This window comes from Arachis hypogaea, chromosome 2 (genome assembly GCF_003086295.3).
Source record: "Arachis hypogaea cultivar Tifrunner chromosome 2, arahy.Tifrunner.gnm2.J5K5, whole genome shotgun sequence".
Taxonomy (NCBI): domain Eukaryota; kingdom Viridiplantae; phylum Streptophyta; class Magnoliopsida; order Fabales; family Fabaceae; genus Arachis; species Arachis hypogaea.
Genome location: NC_092037.1, coordinates 13,637,926 through 13,661,092, shown reverse-complemented (window position 1 = coordinate 13,661,092; position 23,167 = coordinate 13,637,926). Strand labels below are relative to the sequence as shown.

The 23,167-nt window shown below is 36.0% G+C and overlaps 1 protein-coding gene and 1 non-coding gene across 2 annotated transcripts; both read left to right on the top strand.

Annotated features, from left to right (window-relative positions):
* The first annotated feature begins 10,271 nt into the window (after positions 1–10,271).
* LOC112765535 (small nucleolar RNA R71) lies at positions 10,272–10,379 on the top strand. The gene has a single exon (XR_003183816.1). It is a non-coding gene; the product is annotated as a small nucleolar RNA R71 (small nucleolar RNA).
* A 6,808-nt stretch (positions 10,380–17,187) lies between these two features.
* LOC112738214 (CDT1-like protein a, chloroplastic) lies at positions 17,188–20,794 on the top strand. The gene is made up of 7 exons (XM_025788558.3): positions 17,188–17,594; positions 17,682–17,801; positions 18,069–18,306; positions 18,748–19,533; positions 19,931–20,132; positions 20,224–20,314; positions 20,426–20,794. The coding sequence occupies exons 1-7, from the start codon at positions 17,254–17,256 to the stop codon at positions 20,481–20,483; spliced, it is 1,836 nt and encodes a 611-aa protein (XP_025644343.1). The 5' UTR covers positions 17,188–17,253; the 3' UTR covers positions 20,484–20,794.
* The last annotated feature ends 2,373 nt before the right edge of the window (positions 20,795–23,167 follow it).

Sequence of the window (23,167 nt, the reverse complement as noted above, 5' to 3'; positions counted from 1 at the left end):
ATGAAACGTGGGCGGTGACGTCGTGACGATTTGGAACGGCACTTGAAGCACCATCTACCCTGACTATGGGCAGATTTGGAGTAGATCCACCAGAGCTACCCTCCACATCAGCCATTTTCACGAACAACTCCATAGCTCCCAAATCTGGAAATCTTGATTGACTGTGAAATATAACGTGAATGTCATCATCGCCTAACATCTCATATTTTCTGGTGAATATTCTAACCAACTTGAAAATTTCTTAAACCAAGAAGATTGAAAATATCGACGGTGATTGTTATTACCAGAAGCTGGATAGCTAATATTTGTTGGTTGGTATGGCCCAGCTATTATGTATGCTCTACGAATTTTATCACGTTCATTAACATTATACTGCCAAATTGGACGTCGCTTTCCTGGATCCCTTTCTAGTAAAGAGATATCAACATCTCTTTCTAATCTTGGAACTTTGGCTTTTTGTTGATGTGTATTTTGAGTAAGATTAGAGAGTTCACTTACTTGAACTTCTTGTGAAACAAGATTAGAGGGTTGACTTGTTTGAACTCCAACATCATCAGTAACTTTTCTCTTAAAAATTGCATCAATTTTACTTTGCTTTCTCATCATAAAATATTCTAATTTTTTGTTACCTGAAAAAAAAATTAAATAATTATATACTCACATGAATAAACAAACTGAATATTTTTTATTAATTAAACATCAATAACAATATTTTTTTACTAAGTCATTATCAATTTCAATAAAAAAAAGAATAAATCTTAAAAATAAATAAACTATTTATCTATAATTTATGTGATCACAAAAAGATAAAATTATATTATTTTATAGTTAAAAAATATAATTTATTAATTAATAATTTTATACAATTATATAAAAAAAATAAAGAGTAGAATGAGTATAATAGTAATACCTTTGCTAATTGGCAATTGCTATGATTGAAAATTTGAAGACCGAAGCCGAGATGTAAGGGTGTGCAGCGGCAGCGTGCTCCAAGAGAAGAGAAAACAAAACGTTTTCAAAAGGAACATAAGAGAATGTCACATGTAATGTGAGTGTTTGTTATTTGGGAGTTTAAAAAAATTTAAAAACCATTATATTTTATTTAGGTTGGGCCTTTTAGTTTATACTACTATTTTTTTTTAAAGTAGGGGGGCCCAGGCCTCTACTTGCCCCCCCCATGTATCCGTCCCTGTCTACAAGAATAAGGGGGATATATAAAGTTGCGGAAACTATAGAGGGATTAAGCTTATGAGTCATACTATGAAGTTATGGGAAAGGGTAATAGAACAGAGGTTGAGAAAAGAGACACAAGTAATAGAGAACCAATTTGGATTTATGACAGGAAGATCTACCACTGAAGCGATATACCTATTAAGAAGGATGATGGAGAGGTATCGTAGTAGTAAAAGGGATCTACATATGGTGTTTATTGATTTGGAAAAAGCGTATGATAGGGTACCAAGGGAGGTCTTATGAAAGGTTTTAGAAAAGATGAGAGTAAGGATCGCATATATTCGGGCAATTAAAGACATGTATGATGGGGCCACAACTAGTGTGAAGACTCAAGGTGGTGTGACAGAGCAATTCCCTATTGGTATAGAATTACACCAGGGATCATCCTTAAGTCCATACCTTTTCACATTAGTCTTGGAATTACTCACAGAGCACATCCAAGAGCATGTGCCATAGTGCATACTTTTTGCCGATGATATCGTTCTTATGGGAGAGTCAAGGGAAGACCTCAATAAGAAGATGGAGTTATGGAGAGAAGCTTTAGAAGTGTATGGTCTGCGCATAAACCATAGTAAGACGGAATATATGGAATGTAAGTTCAGTTTGAGAAGGGAAAACCCCAATATAGAGGTGAAGATTGGAGAAAACATCCTAGAAAAAGTTAAAAGTTTTAAGTATCTTGGGTGCATCATACAGGATAATGAAGAGATTGAACAGGATGTAAATCATAGGATCCAAGCAGGTTGGTCAAAATGGCGGAGTGCATCTGGTTTTATATGCGACAAAAAAGTGCCTTTAAAACTTAAAGGTAAATTCTATTGCACTGTCATAAGACCGGCTATGCTGTATGGTACAGAGTGTTGGGCGGCTAAAGGGGAGCACGAACATAAGCTGAGTGTGGCAGAGATGAAGATGTTGAGATGGATGAGTGGTCATACGCGATTGGATAAAATAAGGAATGAAGATATAAGGGAGAGAGTTGGAGTAGCACCCATTGTGGAAATAATGGTTGAATCGCGTCTCAGGTGGTTTGGACATGTGAGAAGAAGACCGATAGAACATCCAGTCAGGAGGGTGGATGAGATGGAAGATGGACAAAGGACGAAAGGCAGAGGAAGACCTAAGAAGACCATCCATGAGGTGGTCAAACAAGATCTACATGTAAACAGTCTCTCTGTAGACATGATACATGACAGAGCACAATAGCGTCGTTTGATTCATATAGCCGACCCCACTTAGTGGGACAAGGCTTTGTTGTTGTTTGTATATATAGGGAGAAAATATTATTTTTAAATAATAAACATAAAAATTAATTATTTTTATTTGTTCAATAAATTTAACACATAATCAAAATGTAAAAGTATATACATTAAATTTTTCAAAGTTTTAGATAATAAATATTAAAATTAACCATTAGTAAAAAATTAAACTCTTGCGTATGAAAACAATAACTAAAAAACTTATTATTTGATTTTTTGTATCTACGGAGAATTTGGTCTTCTTAGCCGACGAAGACCTTTGTCCCTACTACCTTTTTGTAAAAGTAATCTAATTTTATAAATCTTTTCTAGCGTTATCTATAACGTCAGGACAAAGCCAACATAGTTTCAAAGTGCGAGCAAAAATATTAGTGTATTACTAATTTTACAACAAAAATGTGCTACATATCACACCCTCATTACAATAGAAATCAAATTTTTTCCTCCAAAATTAAAGAGTTCTCCCCTCCATATTAGTAATTTGACAAATCAAAATATGTCACCATATATTTTTTATTATAATTAAAATAAAATTTTTTCTTGACTTCTAAAATTAACAAACTCCCCCTCTCATTCTTCTTTTTTATCTTTTTCTCTCTTTTCTGTCATTTTCTATTTTTCTCTACCTTCCTGTTCTACAAAAAATAAAATTAACAACATAATATAATTTAAATAAAAAATACTATTATATGCATATTTTTTTATCTAGTTTAAATTTTTACTGCTTATCTTTCTAATCTATATTTTTACTTCTTTTTTTTCAAATGATTATTACATATAATTTAAAAAAATAATCATGTTGTGATTAAAAGTTAGAATCAAGATTCAATTATTTTTAAAAAAATAAATTTGAGTTAATTTTATAACTATCAATATAAATTTTTTTATACCAATATCTAATTATATTTTTATATATGAGAAAAATATTATCTTTAAATAGCAAGCATAATTAATTATTTTTATTTGTACAACAGACTTAACACCTAATCAAATATAAAAGTATACACGTTAAATTCTTTTTTAGAGTAAAGGACAAATAGGTCCCTGACCTTTTTTTTCGGACATTTTTGTCCTCGAGGAAGGGAAAATACATTCAAGTCCCTCACCCCCCGAAAAACGTGGATATTTTAATCCTTCCGTTGAGTTCAGGCGTTTGGACTGGACGGAAAAGTCTGACCTGGCCGTGACGGAGGCCACGTGGCAGGGAGCATTTCGAAACAGGACATATAAGTCTCTGGAGACAAAAACAACGTCGTTTTTGTAACCTCCCCCAATCCTTCAAATTTCTCTGCCCTTTTCTTCTTCCTTCGTCCTTTTTCCCTTCCATTCTTCTTCCTCGGCCCCTGCCTCCATCACTGCCGCACAGCGGCGCCTCCGTCAGCCACCATCAACGTCGGCGACCTCCTCATTCCTCTCTTTTGAGTAGCTGTTGGCCTTGTGAGCGATCCTTAGGAGTATCTATCTCATCCAGCATGTCATCCCATCCACTGTCTTGGCCCTTGATGTTCCTGTAACATTGATCCATACGACGCTCCAGCTAGTCTAGTCAGGCCATAAGCTTGAGCCCTAGCTCTTGAGTCATGAGACCCTGAAAACCAGAAGGTGGTGCAGCTGGTAGTGAGGTAGGAGGCTGTGGTGCTTGGTGCACGAAATTGTGATCATCAACTTCGCACAACTAACCAGCAAGTGTACTGAGTCGTCCAAGTAATACCTTACGTGAGTAAGGGTTGATCCCACGAAGATTGTTAGTATGAAGCAAGCTATGGTCATCTTGTAAATCTCAGTCAGGCGGATTATAATGGTTATAATGGTTTTCGAAAATATAAAAACAAATAAAGCATAAAATAAAGATAGAGATACTTATGTAATTCATTGGTGGGAATTTCAGATAAGCGCATGGAGATACTATGTTTCTTCTGAATCTCTGCTTTCCTACTGCTTTCATCCAATCCTTCTTACTCCTTTCCATGGCAAGTTGTATGTTGGGTTTCACCGTTGTCAATAGCTACCTCCCGTCCTCTCAGTGAAAATGGTCCAAATGCTCTATCACAGCACGGCTAATCATCTTTCGGTTCTCGATCATGTCGGAATAAGATCCATTGATCCTTTTGCGTCTGTCACTACGCCCAACACTCACGAGTTTGAAGCTCGTCACAGTCATCCCATCTCAGATCCTACTCGGAATACCACATATAAGGTTTAGACTTTTCGGATCTTAGGAATGGCTGCCAATAATTCTAGCTTATACTATAAAGATTCTGATTAAGGAATCCAAGAGATACACGCTCGATCTAAGGTAGAACAGAAGTGGTTGTCAGGCACGCGTTCATAGGTGAGAATGATGATGAGTGTCACAGATCATCATATTCATCATGTTGAAGTACAGTGAATATCTTAGAATAAGAATAAGTTGAATTGAATAGAAAAACAATAGTGATTGCATTAATACTCGAGGAACAGCAGAGCTGCACACCTTAATCTATGGTGTGTAGAAACTCCACCGTTGAAAATACATAAGAACATGGTCTAGGCATGGCCGAATGGCCAGCCTCCACAAAAGTCTAAGATAGCATAAAACTGATCAAAGATCTGGTCAAAGACCAATGGTCAAAAAGACACTGAATACAATAGTAAAAAGTTCTATTTATACGAATCTAGTTACTAGGGTTTACAGAAATAAGTCTAAGTGTAGAAATCGACTTCCGGGGCCCACTTTGGTGTGTGCTTGGGCTGAGCTTGAGCTTTACACGTGAAGAGGCTTCTCTTGGGGTTGAACGCCAAGTTGTAACGTGTTTTTGGCTTTTAACTCTGGTTTGTGACGTGTTTCTGGCGTTTTACTCCAGAATGCAGCATGGAATTGGTGTTGAACGCCAGTTTGCATCATCTAAACTCGAATAAAGTGTCGAATATTATATATTGCTGGAAAGCCCTGGATGTCTACTTTCCAACTCAATTGAGAGCGCACCATTTGAAGTTTTGTAGCTCCAGAAACTACCTAAAAACAATGCCAAAAAGCGTATAAATTATCCGCTCATCACAACACCAAACTTAAATTGTTGCTTGTCCCCAAGAAAATGAAAATCAAATAGGATAAAAAGAAGAGAATATACTATAAATCCTAAAATATTAATGAATATTGGTTCTAATTAGATGAGCGGGACTTGTAGCTTTGTGCTTCTGAACAGTTTTGGCATCTCACTTTATCCTTTGAAGTTTAGAATGATTGGCATCCACAGGAACTCAGAGTTCATATAGTGTTATTAATTATCCTAGTTAAGTATGTTGATTCTTGAAAATAGCTACTTTTATGAGTCTTGGCCGTGGCCCTAAGTACTTTGTTTTCCAGTATTACCACCGGATACATAAATGCCACAGACACATGACTGGATAAACCTTTTCAGATTGTGACTTAGCTTTGCTAAAGTCCCCAGTTAGAGGTGTCCAGAGCTCTTAAGCACACTCTTTTTTCTTTGGATCACGACTTTAACCACTCAGTCTCAAGCTTTTCACTTGGACCTGCATGCCACAAGCACATGGTTAGGGACAGCTTGATTTAGCCGCTTAGGCCTGGATTTATTTCCTTGGGCCCTCCTATCCATTGATGATCAAAGTCTTGGATCATTTTTACCCTTGCCTTTTGGTTTTAAGGGCTATTGGCTTTTTCTGCTTGCTTTTTCTTTCTTTTTTTTTGCAAGCTTTTGTTATTCACTACTTTTTCTTGCTTCAAGAATCAATTTTATGATTTTTCATATTATCAATAATATTTTTCTTGTTCATCATTCTTTCAAGAGCCAACAATTTTAACATTCATAAACAACAAGATAAAAAATATGCACTGTTCAAGCATTCATTCAGAAAACAAAAAGTATTATCACCACATCAATATAATTAAACTAATTTCAAGGATGAATTCGAAACTCATGTACTTCTTGTTCTTTTGTATTAAAAACATTTTTCATTTAAGAAATGTGAAGGATTCATGGAATTATTCATAGCCTTAAGACATAGTTACTAAATATTAATGATCATATAATAAAGATATAAACATAGACAAACATGAAGCTCAAAAACTGAAAAAAAAAACAGAGAGATAAGAACAAGGAAGTTAAGGAATGAGTCCATCTTAGTGATGGTGGCGACTTCTTCTTGAAGGACCAATGGTGTTCTTGAGCTCCTCTATATCTCTTTCTTGCCTTTGTTGCTTGATCCCTAGTGATTTTGGTGCTCCTATCCTTAGTTGCTCCTAATAATTGTGTGGAGGAAAATGTATCCCCTGAGGTATCTTAGGGATTTCTTGATGAGGGAATTCCTCATGCTCTTGTTGAGGTCCATGAATGGGCTCTCTTGTTTGCTCCATCCTTTTCTTAGTGATGGGCTTGTCCTCTTCAATGAGGATGTCTCCTTCTATGACAACTCCAGCTAAGTAGCATAGATGGTAAATGAGATGAGGAAAAGCTAGCCTTGCCAAGGTGGAGGGCTTTTCGGCTACTTTGTAGAGTTCTAGAGAGATGACTTCATGAACTTCTACTTCCTCTCCAATCATGATGCTATGGATCATGATGGTCCGATCCACAGTTACTTCGGATCGATTGCTAGTGGGGATGATGGAGTGTTGGCTGAACTCCAACCATCCTCTAGCCACAGGCTTAAGGTCCAGTCTTCTCAATTGAACCAGCTTGCCTTTTGAGTCTCTTTTCCATTGAGCTCCTTCCACACATATGTCCATGAGGACTTGGTCCAACCTTTGATCAAAGTTGACCCTTCTAGTGTAGGGGCGTGCGTCTTCTTGCATCATAGGCAAGTTGAACGCCAACTTTACGTTCTTCGGACTGAAATCTAAGCATTTCCCCCGAACCATTGTAAGCCAATTCTTTGGGTTTGGGTTCATGCTTTGATCATGGTTCCTAGTGATCCATGCGTTTGCATAGAACTATTGAACCATTAAGATTTCGACTTGTTGAATGGGGTTGGTGAGGACTTCCCAACCTCTTCTTTGGATCTCATGTCAGATCTCCGGATACTCATTTTTCTTGAGCATGAAAGGGACCTCAGGGATCACCTTCTTCTTGGCCACAACTTCATAGAAGTGGTCTTGATGGACCTTTGAGATGAATCTCTCCATCTCTCATGACTCGGAGGTGGAAGCTTTTGTCTTCCCTTTCCTTTTTCTAGAGGTTTCTCCGGCCTTAGGTGCCATAAATGGTTATGGAAAAACAAAAAAGATATGCTTTTACCACACCAAACTTAGAATATTGCTCGCCCTCCAGCAAAAGAAGAAAGAATAGAAGAAGAAGAAGATATGGAGGATAGGGAGAGAGATGTGTATTCGGCCAAGGGGGAGAAGAGAAGGTAGTGTTGTGTGAAAATGAAGAAGGATGGAGGGGTTTATATAGTGGAGGGAGAGGGGTTTATGGTTCGGTCATGTAGGGTGGTTTTGGGTGGGAAAGAGATTTTGAATTTGAAGGTAGGTGGGGTTTATGGGGAAGAGTAGATGGATGTGAGTGGTGAAGAGGTGATGGGAAAGAGTGATTGAGGTAATTGGTGAATGATGTTTGGAGAAAAGTGTTATGAAAAGGTGTGAGAGAGAGGGAGAAGGTAGGTGGGGATCCTGTGGCGTCTACAGATCCTGAGGTGATCCTGTGGGGTCTACAGATCCTGAGGTGTCAAGGATTTCTCATCTCTGCATCCTTTAGGCGTGTAAAATGCCCTCTGTATGCAATCCTGGCGTTCAATGCCAGACTGATGCTTGTTCCTGGCGTATGTAGCTTGTTTCTGGCGTTTAACGCCAGCCTGATGCTTGTTTCTGGCGTTAAACGCCAGCTTGGTGCTTGTTTCTGGCGTTAAACGCCAGACAGATGCTTGTTTCTGGCGTTTAAACGCCAGACAGCTCTTCCTCCAGGGTGTGCTTTTTCTTTTGCTGTTTTTTATTCTGTTTTTAATTTTTGCAATTGTTTTGTGACTCCACATGATCATAAACCTAATAATACATAAAAGGACAATAGAAATATATATAAATAAATAAAAATTGGGTTGCCTCCCAATAAGCGCTTCTTTAATGTCAATAGCTTGACAGTGAGCTCTCATGGAGCTTCACAGATGTTCAGAGCATTGTTGGGACCTCCCAACACCAAACTTAGAGTTTGAATGTGGGGGTTCAACACCAAACTTAGAGTTTGGTTGTATCCTCCCAACACCAAACTTAGAGTTTGATTGTGGGGGCTTTGTTTGACTCTGTATTGAGAGAAACTTATCGTGCCTCTTTTCTATGGTTGCAGAGTAATATCCTTGAGCTTTAAACACAAGGTAGTCTTCATTCAATTGAAGGACTAGTTCACCACTGTCAACATCAATCACAGCTTTTGCTGTGGCTAGGAAGGGTCTTCCAAGAATGATGGATTCATTCTCATCCTTTCTAGTGTCTAAGATTATGAAATCAGCAGGGATGTAAAAGCCTTGAACCTTTACCAACACGTCCTCTACCAATCCATAAGCTTGTTTTATTGACTTGTCTACCATCTTTAATGAGATTCTTGCAGCTTGTACCTCAAAGATCTCCAGTTTCTCCATTACATAGAGTGGCATAAGATTTATACCTGACCCCAGGTCACACAGAGCCTTTTCAAAGGTCATGGTGCCTATGGTACAGGGTATTAAGAATTTACCAGGATCTTGTTTCTTTTGAGGAAAAGTTTGTTGAACCCATGTATTTAGTTCACTAATGAGCAAGAGAGGTTCACCTTTCCAAGTCTCATTACCAAACAACTTGGCATTCAGCTTCATGATGGCTCCTAGATATTGAGCAACTTGCTCTTCAGTTACATCTTCATTCTCTTCAAAGGAAGAATAATTCTCAGAGCTCATGAATGCCAGAAGAAAGTTTAATGGAATCTCTATGGTCTCTATATGAGCCTTAGATTCCTTTAGGTCCTTAATAGGGAACTCCTTTTTGTCTGGAGGACGCCGCATGAGGTCTTCCTCATTGGGATTTACATTCTCCCCTTCCTCTTTGGATTCGGCCATTTTGATTATATCAATGGCCTTGCACTCTCTCTTTGGATTCTCTTCTGTATTGCTTGGGAGAGTACTAGGAGGAGTTTTAGTGATTTTCTTACTCAGCTGACCCACTTGTGCCTCCAAGTTTCTAATGGATGACCTTGTTTCATTCATGAAATTTAAAGTGGCCTTAGATAGATCAGAGACTATATTTGCTAAGCTAGAGGGGCTCTGCTCAGAATTCTCTGTCTGTTGCTAAGAAGATGATGGAAAAGGCTTGCTATTGCTAAACCTGTTTCTTCCACCATTGTTATTATTGAAGCCTTGCTTCTGTGGATCCTTCCATGAGAAATTTAGATGATTTCTCCATGAGGAATTATAGGTGTTTCCATAGGGTTCACCCATGTAATTCACCTCTGCCATTGCAGGATTCTCAGGATCATAAGCTTCTTCTTCAGAAGATGCCTCTTTAGTACTGTTGGATGTATTTTGCAATCTATTCAGACTCTAAGAAATCATGTTGACTTGAGTCAACATTTTGTTCTGAGCCAATATGGCATTCAGAGCATCAATTTCAAGAACTCTCTTCTTCTGAGGAGTCCCATTACTTACAAGGTTCCTCTCAGAGGTGTACATGAATTGGTTATTTGCAACCATGTCAATGAGTTCTTGAGCTTCTGCAGGCATTTTCTTTAGGTGATTGGATCCACCTGCAGAATGGTCCAGTGACATCTTAGAGAACTCAGATAGACCATCATAGAATATATCCAGAATGGTCCACTCTGAAAGCATGTCAGAAGGACACTTTTTGGTCAACTGCTTGTATCTTTCCCAAGCTTCATAGAGGGATTCACCATCTTTCTGCTTGAAAGTCTGAACATCCACTCTAAGCTTGCTCAGCTTTTAAGGAGGAAAGAACTTGGCCAGGAAGGCCGTGACCAGCTTATCCCAAGAGTCCAGGCTATCTTTAGGTTGTGAGTCCAACCATGTTCTAGCTCTGTCTCTTACAGCAAAAGGGAAAATCATGAGGCTGTAGGCTTCAAGATCTACTCCATTAGTCTTAACAGTATCATAGATCTGCAAGAACTCAGTTAAAAACTGGTAGGAATCTTCTGATGAAAGTCCATGAAACTTGCAGTTCTGTTGCATTAGAGCAACTAGTTGAGGCTTCAGCTCAAAATTGTTTGCTCCAATGGCAGGGATTGAGATGCTTTTTCCATAAAAATTAGAAGTAGGTGTAGTATAATCACCAAGCATCCTCCTTGCGCCTCCACCATTGTTATTGGATTCGGCCATGTCTTCTTTTTCGAGATTCTCTGTAAGATTTTCTCTGATTTATTGTGCTTCAACTTCTCTTAACTTGTTCTTTAGAGTTCTTTCAGGTTCAGGATCTGTTTCAACAAGAATGTCCTTGTCCATACTCCTACTCATATGAAAAAGAAGAGAACAGAAAAGGAAGATGAATCCTCTATGTCACAGTATAGAGATTCCTTTATGTGAGTAGAAGAAGAAAAGAATAGAAGAAGGATGAGAAAAATTCGAACATAGACGATAAGAGAGAGTTCGAATTTTTAGATGAAGAGAAGAGTGTTAGTAATTAAATAAATAAATAGAAGAAGATGAGAGAGAGAGAAATTCGAAAATTAAGAGAAGAAATAAAATTAAAATTAAATTTTGAAGCAATTAGTTAATTAAAAGAATTTTGAAAAAGTGGAAGGTGATTTTCGAAAATTAGAGAGAGAAAAGTAGTTAGGTGGTTTTGAGAAAGATAAGAAACAAACAAAAAGTCAATTAGTTAGTTGAAAAAGATTTGAAAATCAATTTTGAAAAGATAAGGAGTTAGAAAAGATTTTTTAAATTAATTTTGAAAAAGAGATGATTTAAAAAAAAGATATGATTAAAAATATATGATTGAAAAGATATTTTGAAAAAGATTTGAAAAGGAAATTAAAAAGATTTGATTTTTAAAATTAAAATTGATTACTTGACTAATAAGAAACTAAAAGATCTGATTCTAGAATTTAAAGATTGAACCTTTCTTAACAAGAAAGTAACAAACTTCAAATTTTTGAATCAATCACATTAATTGTTAGTAAAGTTTTCGAAACTTATGAAATAAAATTAAGAAAAAAATTTGAAAATCAATTTTTTTAAAAAAAATTCGAAAATACAAAAGAAAAATGAAAAAGATTTGATTTTGAAAAAGATTTTGAAAAGATAGGATTTTTAAAATTGAAATATTGACTTGACTAATAAGAAACAACTTATTTTAAAATTTTTGACTAAGTCAACCCAAAAATTTCGAAATTTATGAGAGAAATAAGGAAAATATATATATATATATTTTTTGAATTTTTAATGATGAGAGAGAAAAACACAAAAATGACTCACAACATAAAAAATTAAGATCAAAACAAAGAAAACATGCAAGAACACTATGAATGTCAAGATGAACACCAAGAACACTTTGAAGATTAAGATGAACATCAAGACTTATTTTTGAAAAATTTTCAAGAAAAGAAAAACATGCAAGACACCAAACTTAGAAATTTTTCATGTTTAGACACTATGAATGCAAAAATGCATATGAAAAACAACAAAAGACACAAAACAAGAAAATATGAAGATCAAACAAGAAGACTTACCAAGAACAACTTGAAGATCATGAAGAATGCAATGCATTAATTTTTTTCGAAAAACGCAAGAATTTTAAAAACATGCAATTGACACCAAACTTAAAAATTGACACTAGACTCAAACAAGAAACACAAAATATTTTTTAATTTTTTAATTTTTTTAAGTTTTTTTTTTTGGATTTTTCGAAAATTATATTTTGGAAAAACTAAAAAGCTTTCAAAAAATTTTGAAAGATTTTTGAAAACTTTTTGACAAGAAAATTACCTAATCTGAGCAACAAGATGAACCATCAGTTGTCCAAACTCAAACAATCTCCGGCAACGGCGTCAAAAACTTGGTGCACGAAATTGTGATCATCAACAATGGCGCCAAAGACTTGGAGCTCTCAAACGTGAATCACACTTTGTCACAACTTCGCACAACTAACCAGCAAGTGCACTGGGTCGTCCAAGTAATACCTTACGTGAGTAAGGGTCGATCCCACGGAGATTGTTGGTATGAAGCAAGCTATGGTCATCTTGTAAATCTCAGTCAGGCGGATTCTAATGGTTATAATAGTTTTCGAAAATATAAAAAAATAAAGCATAAAATAAAGATAGAGATACTTATGTAATTCATTGGTGAAAATTTCAGATAAGCGCATGAAGATACTGTGTTCCTTCTGAATCTCTACTTTCCTACTGCTTTCATCCAATCCTTCTTACTCCTTTCCATGGCAAGCTGTATATTGGGTTTCACCGTTGTCAATGGCTACCTCCCATCCTCTCAGTGAAAATGGTCCAAATGCTCTGTCACAGCACGGCTAATCATCTGTCGGTTTTCGATCATGTCGGAATAAGATCCATTGATCCTTTTGCGTCTGTCACTACGCCCAACACTCGTGAGTTTGAAGCTCGTCACAGTCATCCCATCTCAGATCCTACTCGAAATACCACAGACAAGGTTTAGACTTTCCAGATCTTAGGAATGGCTACCAATAATTCTAGCTTATACCACGAAGACTCTGATTAAGGAATCCGAGAGATACACGCTCGATCTAAGGTAGAACGGAAGTGGTTGTCAGGCACGTGTTCATAGGTGAGAATGATGATGAGTGTCACGGATCATCACATTCATCATGTTGAAGTGCAGCAAATATCTTAGAATAAGAATAAGTTGAATTGAATAGAAGAACAATAGTGATTGCATTAATACTCGAGGAACAGCAGAGCTGCACACCTTAATCTATGGTGTGTAGAAACTCCACCGTTGAAAATACATAAGAACATGGTCTAGGCATGCCCGAATGGCCAGCCTCCACAAAAGTCTAAGATAGCATAAAACTGATCAAAGATCTGGTCAAAGACCAATGGTAAAAAAGACACTGAATACAATAGTAAAAAGTTCTATTTATACTAATCTAGTTACTAGGGTTTACATAAATAAGTCTAAGTGCAGAAATCCACTTCCGGGGCCCACTTTGGTGTGTGCTTGGGCTGAGCTTGAGCTTTACACGTGAAGAGGCTTCTCTTGGGGTTGAACGCCAAGTTGTAACATATTTTTGGCGTTTAACTCTGGTTTGTGACATGTTTCTGGCGTTTTACTCCAGAATGCAGCATAGAACTGGCGTTGAACGCCAGTTTGCGTCATCTAAACTCAAATAAAGTGTGGATTATTATATATTGTTGGAAATCCCTAGATGTCTACTTTCCAACGCAATTAAGAGTGCGCCATTTGGAGTTTTGTAGCTCCAGAAAATCCATTTCGAATGCAAAAAGGTCAGAATCCAACAACATCAGCAGTCCTTTTTTAGCATGAATCAGATTTTTGCTCAGATCCCTTAATTTCAGCCAGAAAATACCTGAAATCGCAGAAAAATACACAAACTCATAGTAAAGTCCAGAAATGTGAATTTTACATAAAAACTAATCAAAACATCCCTAAGAGTAGCTAGATTCTACTAAAAACTACCTAAAAATAATACCAAAAAGCGTATAAATTATCCGCTCATCAGTGCTGTCATGGTAGGCTGCCCCTCAGATATCAAGAAGTTAGATGTATCATCTGCCGGGACTCCTATGTCGGTATTAGAGAAGAGACCAGTGCTCTCTTTAGCTGGTTGTTTCTCTTTCCCAGTAGATTTCTTTCCTTTGGCAGGTCACAAGTAGCTCACAAGCAAGACCTCTACACAATTCACACTCATACAATGCAACCATTCAAAACTATACAGTGGTGGAATTGAATGAAGAATGAGTGATGCACATTGACAAAAAAACTAAAGTTGATAAATCTCAAGTAAAAATTTGAATATACATGTGGTCATTCATGTAATTCACATTGCAAAAAGAGGTTGAATGAAGAAGTATACATCAAACATCAAAGCATCACACAAACACTCTTAAAAAATGAGTGGAAATAAGGAATATAAAGCAGCTTAGTGAAATATAAGAATGGAAAATCTCAACTAAACAGAGAAATGACAAGCCAAGCTAGTGATTAATTGGCCTTGGCAACATTCAAAGCGAAAAGTGTGCATACCATGTCAATTAATCAAAGTGAAAATTGAGTTTTGAAAACAAAACTTTTCTAAAATTTGGCAGCATCTCAGTATTACATAGTACATTTCCCAAAGTTAAACAAACAATGAATTCAACAGTCAATTATAGGTAGAGAGTGTAGATCAAATAATCAAGTCTCACTGAATCAAAATTAAAGTTCAATATGCATTAAGAACTCAGCATCATTAAGCAAGAACAAATACAAGTAACATAAACCATAATCAAGCATAGTAAAAACCAAGTAGCACAATCAACATAAGTACAGCACAATGGCTTGAAATACAATACAGAGAACAAAAGTACCAGATTCAAGCAACAATTCTCATCGAGTTTAACAATTATATCAAAAGTAAGCTACATGAAACCTAACAAAAGTGATCATTGAATTAAAGCAATTAGCTCATTTTAAAATAGAGATGTGGCATCAGACAGCAAAATGAGCACATAAGAGTTCATTGTTAACCAAAACAGGCAGTGAGAATTTACACAACAGCAGTGTAAAACATCAGTCTCAGCAATTTCCATTAACCAACCCTAATCCTAACAACTCAAGAACAATTGAACAAACTAAATATAATGAACTACAAACACTGATTGCACAGACAGCAGCATTAAGCAAGCAAGACCTAATCCACTATCCACGCCAGATTCTCTAACAACCTAATGTAACTAACTAATCTAACCTAATTGAAATTAGCTAAACAAAACTAACTAAACAATATTAATTAACTAATTGTAATAACATAGTGAATTAAACAGAGAGAAAGAAGACCTGGAAAGCACAGGGGTGGTAATGAGAGAGAGAGAGAGGAAAGGATGGTTGGGCCCTAGTAGCGACGGTGGTGCACCGGTAGAGAGGCGGCGGCGCGGCGGCAGTGGGTTACCGAGAAGGTTGTCGCGGACGAACAGTGGGTGGAAGGATGGTGAGAAGAGAGAGAGACTAATGGGAGTAAGGGAGTGAGAAAGGGAAGAAGACGCGAAAAGAGAGGAAGGAGGAGGTCGCCAGTGTTGATGGTGGCTGACGGAGGCGCCGCTGTGCGGTAGTGATGGAGGCAGGGGCCGAGGAAGAAGAATGGAAGGGAAAAAGGACGAAGGAAGAAGAAAATGGCAGAGAGTAATTTGAAGGATTGGGGGAGGTTACAAAAACGATGTCGTTTTTGTCTCTAGGGACTTATATGTCTTGTTTCGAAATGCTCCCTGCCACGTGGCTTCCGTAACGGCCAGGTCAGCGCCACCTCTGCCAGGTCAGACTTTTCCGTCCAGTCCAAACGCCTGAACTCAACGGAAGGATTGAAATGTCCACGTTTTTCGGGGGGTGAGGGACTTAAATGTATTTTTCCTTCCTCGAGGACGAAAATGTCTGCAAAAAAAGGTCAGGAATCTATTTGTCCTTTACTCTTTAAATTTTAGATAACGAATGTTAAAATTTATTATTAGCAAAAGTTTAAACTCTTTCATATAAAAATAATAACTAAAAGATTTATTATTTAATTTTTTTCTCTACAGAGACCCTGATTTTCTTAGTCGATAAAATTTTTTGTCGCTTACAATTTTGTTATAAAAATAATTTAATGTTATAAATTTTTTGTTTCATAATCTATAATGTCATGACTGACGTAATTTTAAAAAATTTATATTTTTATAATGTTATTATAAATAAAAATACTAGTTAATTACAAAAAAGCTATTTCATATTAATCTTATCAATCATGTTACACTACACTTGTATAAAAAGTCAATCATTAATTGATTATCATATAAAGCTATGTATTTGATATTTCATAATTTTTTTAAATTATACTGCTATAAATAAATTTAATTATTGTAATATGATAATTTTAATGATTTTGGTGATTAATTATGAAATTAAAAATGTAAATCAATATATATATATATATATATATATAAATATTATGCGACTAGCTTTTAGTATGTATATAACATTTTTGTTGTGACTTAACATTTTTGTAATTTACATAATCTATTGTTGGTGACTTGGTGTAGTGCTTATTAATTTGGTACAAGTACAAGAGAGAGGAATAAATAGGAATAAATTCTCAAAGATACCATTACAATACCAATTCTCAAGGTACCACTTCCGTAGTGTAAGTTGCATTTGTATTTTATTATTTTATATACACTATCTATTTAATAATTTAATTTACCTGCCCCGCAAGTTTCCCTTTTCCATTGCTTTCTTCTTTCTCCTTAATCCTCATTGATTTTTAATTTTTTCGGCACCTTGTGCTCTTTTTTTTTTTTTTTGGTATAGACCTTATGGTCATTTAACCCTACAACAAAGTAATCTCTCTAAACTTCGCTTCTTTCCCAACCCAAATTACACAATAAAGCACAAATAGGCCCAAATTGTACCTCACACAAGGCCCATAAATAGGCCCACCAATGCGCCACCAATTAGACCCACCACTCGCGGGAACCAACGGGACATTTTGGCGGGAACAAACGTGCCACCCATTCCCGCGCAAAACAAAACCCCACTATATAAACACAACCCCAATTTTTTTCCCTTTCCCACCAAATTTTTATTTTATTTTATATTTATTTTTCATTAAAATCTCAGATCCAATTAAAAAATGAGATCTTCGTTAGAGGCTTCACCATCTTCATCATGCAGATCGAAGAAACACAAGGATCTGAGCTCAAAACTCGTTTCTTCAGATTCGGTTTCGCTCAATACCAAGACACCGGAGAAACCACCGGAGCTGACGCGCCACACGCGCCGCACGCGCAATCGGGGCGTAGCGCTCTCGTTGTCGGAGGTGCGGAGAGTTGCCAAGGGCCTCCAGGAGCAGCGCGGCCGTGAAACGACGTTGTTTGGCGACAAATCTGCGAGGAGGCAGATCGAGCTGCGTTCGCCGAGCAAACCCCAAAAAACCAGTTCCGATGAAGAAGAAGCCTTCAAGCTTCCCGAAAAGTAATATATCTAAGTCTTTGAACTTTGTTTATCTTATTTTTAATTTGTGATTTTTGGATTTGTGAATTTTTTTGTGTGTGTTTGCAGGTATGAGATTTTGGGCGAGTATTTTGCTAGGTTGGATTGTTCGATTCGACTGCTGCGCATGAAAGGAATGACACCGTCTTTCTCCAAAATCAGCCACAAGATTGAAAGTTTAACTGATAGGTATGAGTGTGTAATTGAAGTGATAATTGCTACTGCTAGGGTAATTTATTTCTAGAGAGATATTATTACATAATTTGTAGTTTTATGTTGGTGGTTTTAGATCTATGAGGACTAAAGAGTTTTGAGTTTCTTTATTTTTTAAAGTTACAGTTACCTTCTGCTTCGTTTATTTCATTTATTTTTTATTTTCTATAGTTTTTATGTTCAAATGTTGTTGGTTCAAGGTTTTTGATAGAAAAAATGATTTGTGATTTGTGGCTTGTTTAGGAGGTTTACACTTAGTCATTTGGCTCAGTTGAAATTCGTGTTGCCTGAGGCAATTGTGGCTAAGAAGGTGTTAGTGTTTGATGAGAAGACAAGTTGTATGAAGCCAGATCTGCATGTCACTATTAACTATGATGCGGTGGAGTTTGCATCAAAGTTGCCAACCGAAGGCGGCCGGGGCATGCTGTTGAGGAAGTTGTTCCGTGCGCGGCTGAGAGATTTTGTTGAATCCCATCCTGGGGTATGCAAGTTTCTCCAACTACAGTGTTTGGTTGATAAAATTTATTTTTAACATTAACTTGTTGAATCACATTGCTTTGTGCTGGTTGCAGCATTGATTGCCTTTTTCAAGTTCAGAATTACATCAGTTACTTTTCCAATTTTATTTTCCCTCTTTACTTGTAAGAAACTAAGAATCATCCAATAGAATTCTAATGAATTAATGTTGAAAATATGAGATGTATGGTACTGGGAAATATAGCTTTTGATATATGGAAAACTCTATTTGGTGAATAGCACAATGACATGATGGTGTCATTATCAAAAGAAGTTTTTAATAGGTAGGAAATCTTGTAAGCTAGTGCTTTATTGATAACAGTTAGTACCGCAATCTCAATTTGATTGATTGCTCTTTTTTCTTAGATCATTTGTCATTTGATATAAAATGTGCTTCTACATCTAGGGAGATGAAATTCCGGAAGAAGCGCTACCCGAACCATTCAACCCAAAGCAACATCGTCTATCAGACATATTGACAAGGCCTTTCTCATCTAAGGCGACAATATCGGATGCAGATGCAGCTCACCCTTCAACAGTATCATCGGCAGTCATTCCGGATAATGACACTGAAATAGACTTGTTAGAACCTGTTAGGACATCAATTGAATCCCTTAACCAGCAACCATCAGCAGCCTCTCATGTGCCTCAATCTTTCAGAAGACGGTTCTCTCAGAGGTTGAAGGAAAATGGAACAGATAATAATGCACTGGAAAAATTGCCATCAGATTCATTGCAAACTGTGGTTTTACCGGATTCAGAGTCAGGCCTGAGTGATAGACCTACCTCAGAAGGAGCCAGTAATGAAGTATGCCTCACAAATTGTTCTTCATCTGGTGCTCCACTTGCTACTCCATGCAAAACCATTGAACATACAGAAAATAATGGGTCTCAAAAATGCTTTGATGCTGTGTCAACCCCAGCCAAATGTATTTCTACTCCAGCCAGCATAACACCTGCATTGCCTACGCCTCCTAAGAGACAATTCATGAGTCCAGAGGATAACTCTTCCACTACTACTAACAAGTTGGTTAGGCGCCCACCTCCATCGCTAAGGTCGTTGAAATTCGAAACTCCGGTTAAAAATAAGGAGGCAGAGAAAGAGAAATTTGAAACTCCAGTTAAAAATAAGGAGGCAGAGGAAGAATATGATGATCTTTTGGATGTTCTCCCTGAGAGTCTTCTGCAATCGGTATGCCTTCTGCTTCCTTATAATGCTACATGAAGAAATATTTACAGATTAGCATTAATATCTGTTGGTTTTCTGATCAATTACACTGCTAAAATATGTTGTTGGCTTGTTGCAATATAGTGTTGCAGCTACTTTTTCGTCGGATATCCCTTCACATGAAAAACTCATTATTTTTAAATAATTTCATCAAATGTTTTCTATGGAATTAAAGCTACTTTTTCTGTCATGGTCTAAAAAATTTGAAATAAGGATTTGAAACTCTTTTATTTCATATTCTGCAATGCTGTTCATCTATTTCACGAGTAGTTCCACAGTTTTGGACCGAATATCTATCTAGCCTCATTTTATTCCATTGCTAGAGTCGGATCAAGAGTAACAATGCCTTTACTCTTTGCAGATTAGAGAAAAGGAAATACAAGCAATGGAGGAAAGAGATCCAGCTATTTCACAAGCAAAGAGACGGCGAAAAATGATCGCTGGCCTACCTAAGATCTTTAACATGATTCACCTCTTGCTCCAGTCAATGAACCGCTCCGTTATCACGAAAGAGGAGCTTGTGAGCAAGATAATCTCTGGCAATTGTGATATTGTTGATAGAAGTAAGGCCCTGTTCTATAATAAAAAAAAATGATTGACTATTTTCTAGCTTCCCCCACTCTAAATTTACTTTCTTTATTCTATTATTCTCAGGCGAAGTAGAAGAACAATTGAATTTGTTGCTAGAACTAGCACCAGATTGGATTTCTGAGAAGTTGGCCTCTAGTGGAGATTTCCTTTTCTGGTGAGTTTCTTTGGTACAAGTATAACATACTCCATATTCTTAGTAAGCAATTCTAACTATGTAACATGCACTTTTCAATTGTTCTGATAATATTTTGGGTCTAATTTGCAGCATAAATAAAATGGTGGACGCCGTGACCATACGCGCATCACTTCAAGAAGCAAAATGAACAAGAATGGGAGAATGTTCTCAGAATTGTAGTTAAAGGTTTCACAAAGGACATGATTACGTTTCATTTCTTTGGTCTGAGTTGTAAATCAGTAAATGTTAGAACTATTCCTGAGATAAGTAGCTATTGGCATTGGCATATGCACAAAACCTCTTTTTTTTAGTAAATGGTGTTCAACAAAGTCCCTTACTCCCTTTGGTATTTTCCCGTTAGTGGTGTCAGAAAGGTAAGAGAGAGCTTTGTGTATATTCAAATGACGCGAAATGATATAATATATAAAAATATTGAGTATATACTCATTTTGGTCTTCAAAGAATTTTAAATTAGACATTTTAGTCTCCAACTAAAATTAATTATTCGATTGGTCTTTAACAATAAACGACATTGTTCTTCCACAATTATCATATCTCGCATAACCCTAACATGTATACTATCCTTCTTCACATTTATAGTCTTTTTTGCACTTACTTCAACATATCATGGACCACACACCTTCTAAATTTTTGTGATTGGTACATCCATCTCCTCTGCACTTTACCCACCAAAAGCATCCAACTTCCACGTCTTTGATAACATCACCTCCAACTCCGACAACGTCCACGATATCTTCAAGACCAAATTCCACAACTAATCTAAGGGTACGCCTTTTTCTACTCTCCGGCAAGCAATATAGAAGGTTGTACATTAGAAGATTCTCCTTCGACATCATATGCAAATTACATCTCCACCTAATTTCAAACAAAGTGGGCATAGTTCCAAAAAACAGTAACAAAAACAGAGCAATAACTACAAAGAAAACATAAAAACTAGCATAAAACAGCAAATAAGGAGCAAAAGAATATAATGATTTTAGCTCCTCTAAAGATACTTCAAGATGAACCTGATTAGTTATACAACATCAAATCATGATCATTCTCCTTCCAACTTTTAATCAGCAGAATTATTGGCCTTTTTCATATATCAGTAAATTATGCATCAAAGATCAACTTCATATGTCTTCTTATTCACCTTAGACTTAGATATTTGCACTAATAAGTACATCAATTACTCATGTATTGTCAATCTTGACACCATCGATTTGTGTATTTTACAACTTTCTCCTTTAACTTCTCTAATACCAACACTCTATTATTAAAGACAATGTTATTTCTACATATCCATGTGCACCATATTATAGAAAAAAATAACACCATCCACACTTCCTTCATATCTTTCCTTATCCTTTTATCCATCCACACCTCAAAGCATTGTTTGGTAGTTCCTGGCCAAACCCAAATCACACTCCAATCTATCAAGATTAATCCCCACAACTTCCATATACGATCACATGAAAAAACAAGTGATATATCGTCTCTAATCTATCCTTACATAAGACACAAAAGGATTCCGCTTCTGGTACAATCTTAAACTTATATAATCTATCTCTAGTATTCAATCTTTTTAAAATTACAAACCACATCAGCAACTCAACTCGTGGAGGATTTTTTTCTTATGAACATTAAATTTATAGAGTGTGCATTGTGTAGTTTGAAGTTATAGTGTTAGACTATTAATGTTATGCGAGATATGATGGAAATTGGAAGAAAACAGTGTCGTTTCCGAACAGAGGAGATCAGAAACCATTTTGTCCACTGTTATAATTGTCAGGGACTATTTTGTCCTCCGTTAGAATTAACAGAGTAAAGGACCTAAGTGACTGACAGAGTTAATTGTTAGAGACCAATCGAGTAATTAATTTTAGTTGGGGACTAAAGTGTCCAATCTAAAATTCTTTGAGAACCAAAATGAATATATACTCAAAAATATTTATAAATATTAAGAAAATTGACAAATAAAAATCTAATATCATATTATAAATATTCAAATATGTTAAACAATTCTAATGAATGGCCAATTGGTCTTAATATATTTTTACATCTCTTGCAAACTCAAGTGGCAAGTTAGAAACTTGTTTAAGGATAAATTTCTACAACCGAGTGATTTATTTAACTAAGTCTAATCAAGTCATTTATATACATATGCATATGTTTTTTTTCAATGTTTTAAATTTATATGTGCATATTTTCTTTTATCTCTTCTTTTTCACCTTTAATGTTGCGTTTTTTTTCTCTCTTTTTTTCGTTATTTTTTCTTTCGTTATTGTTGTTACCACCATCTACTCCTCCTTTTTCTCCTTTTCTCATTGGAATTTCTTTTCCTTCCTTTATCGTTATCGTCGCTATCACCACTTCCATCTCCTCCTCCATCATCATTATTATCATCGTCGTCTTCTTCTTACATGTATAACAAAAAAAGAAAGAAAGAAATAAGGAAAAAAAAGAAGAAAAATGTAGCATTAAAAAAAGACATTTTTGTACTTTTGTAACAAAATTTTGGTATAAAAACTAAGAAATTTATATATTATTATTAAGAAATTTTGGTATATTTATATTTTGATAAGTTCTGCTCAATTCAAAACTCTTCATCTTCTTCATCCTCTTCTTCTTTTCATCATCTTTTTTTCTTTATTTATCTTTTCTTTTTTGTTTTACCTTATCTAGTTTTTTCTTATTTTATTCGCTTAACAAAAATAAAAACAAAAATCAAACAAAGAAAAAAATACATAATGCTGCAAAATTACTAAGAAGAAGATGAATCTACATTCATTCAAGTAAAAGAAAGAAAAAAAATAAGAAAAAAAGAAG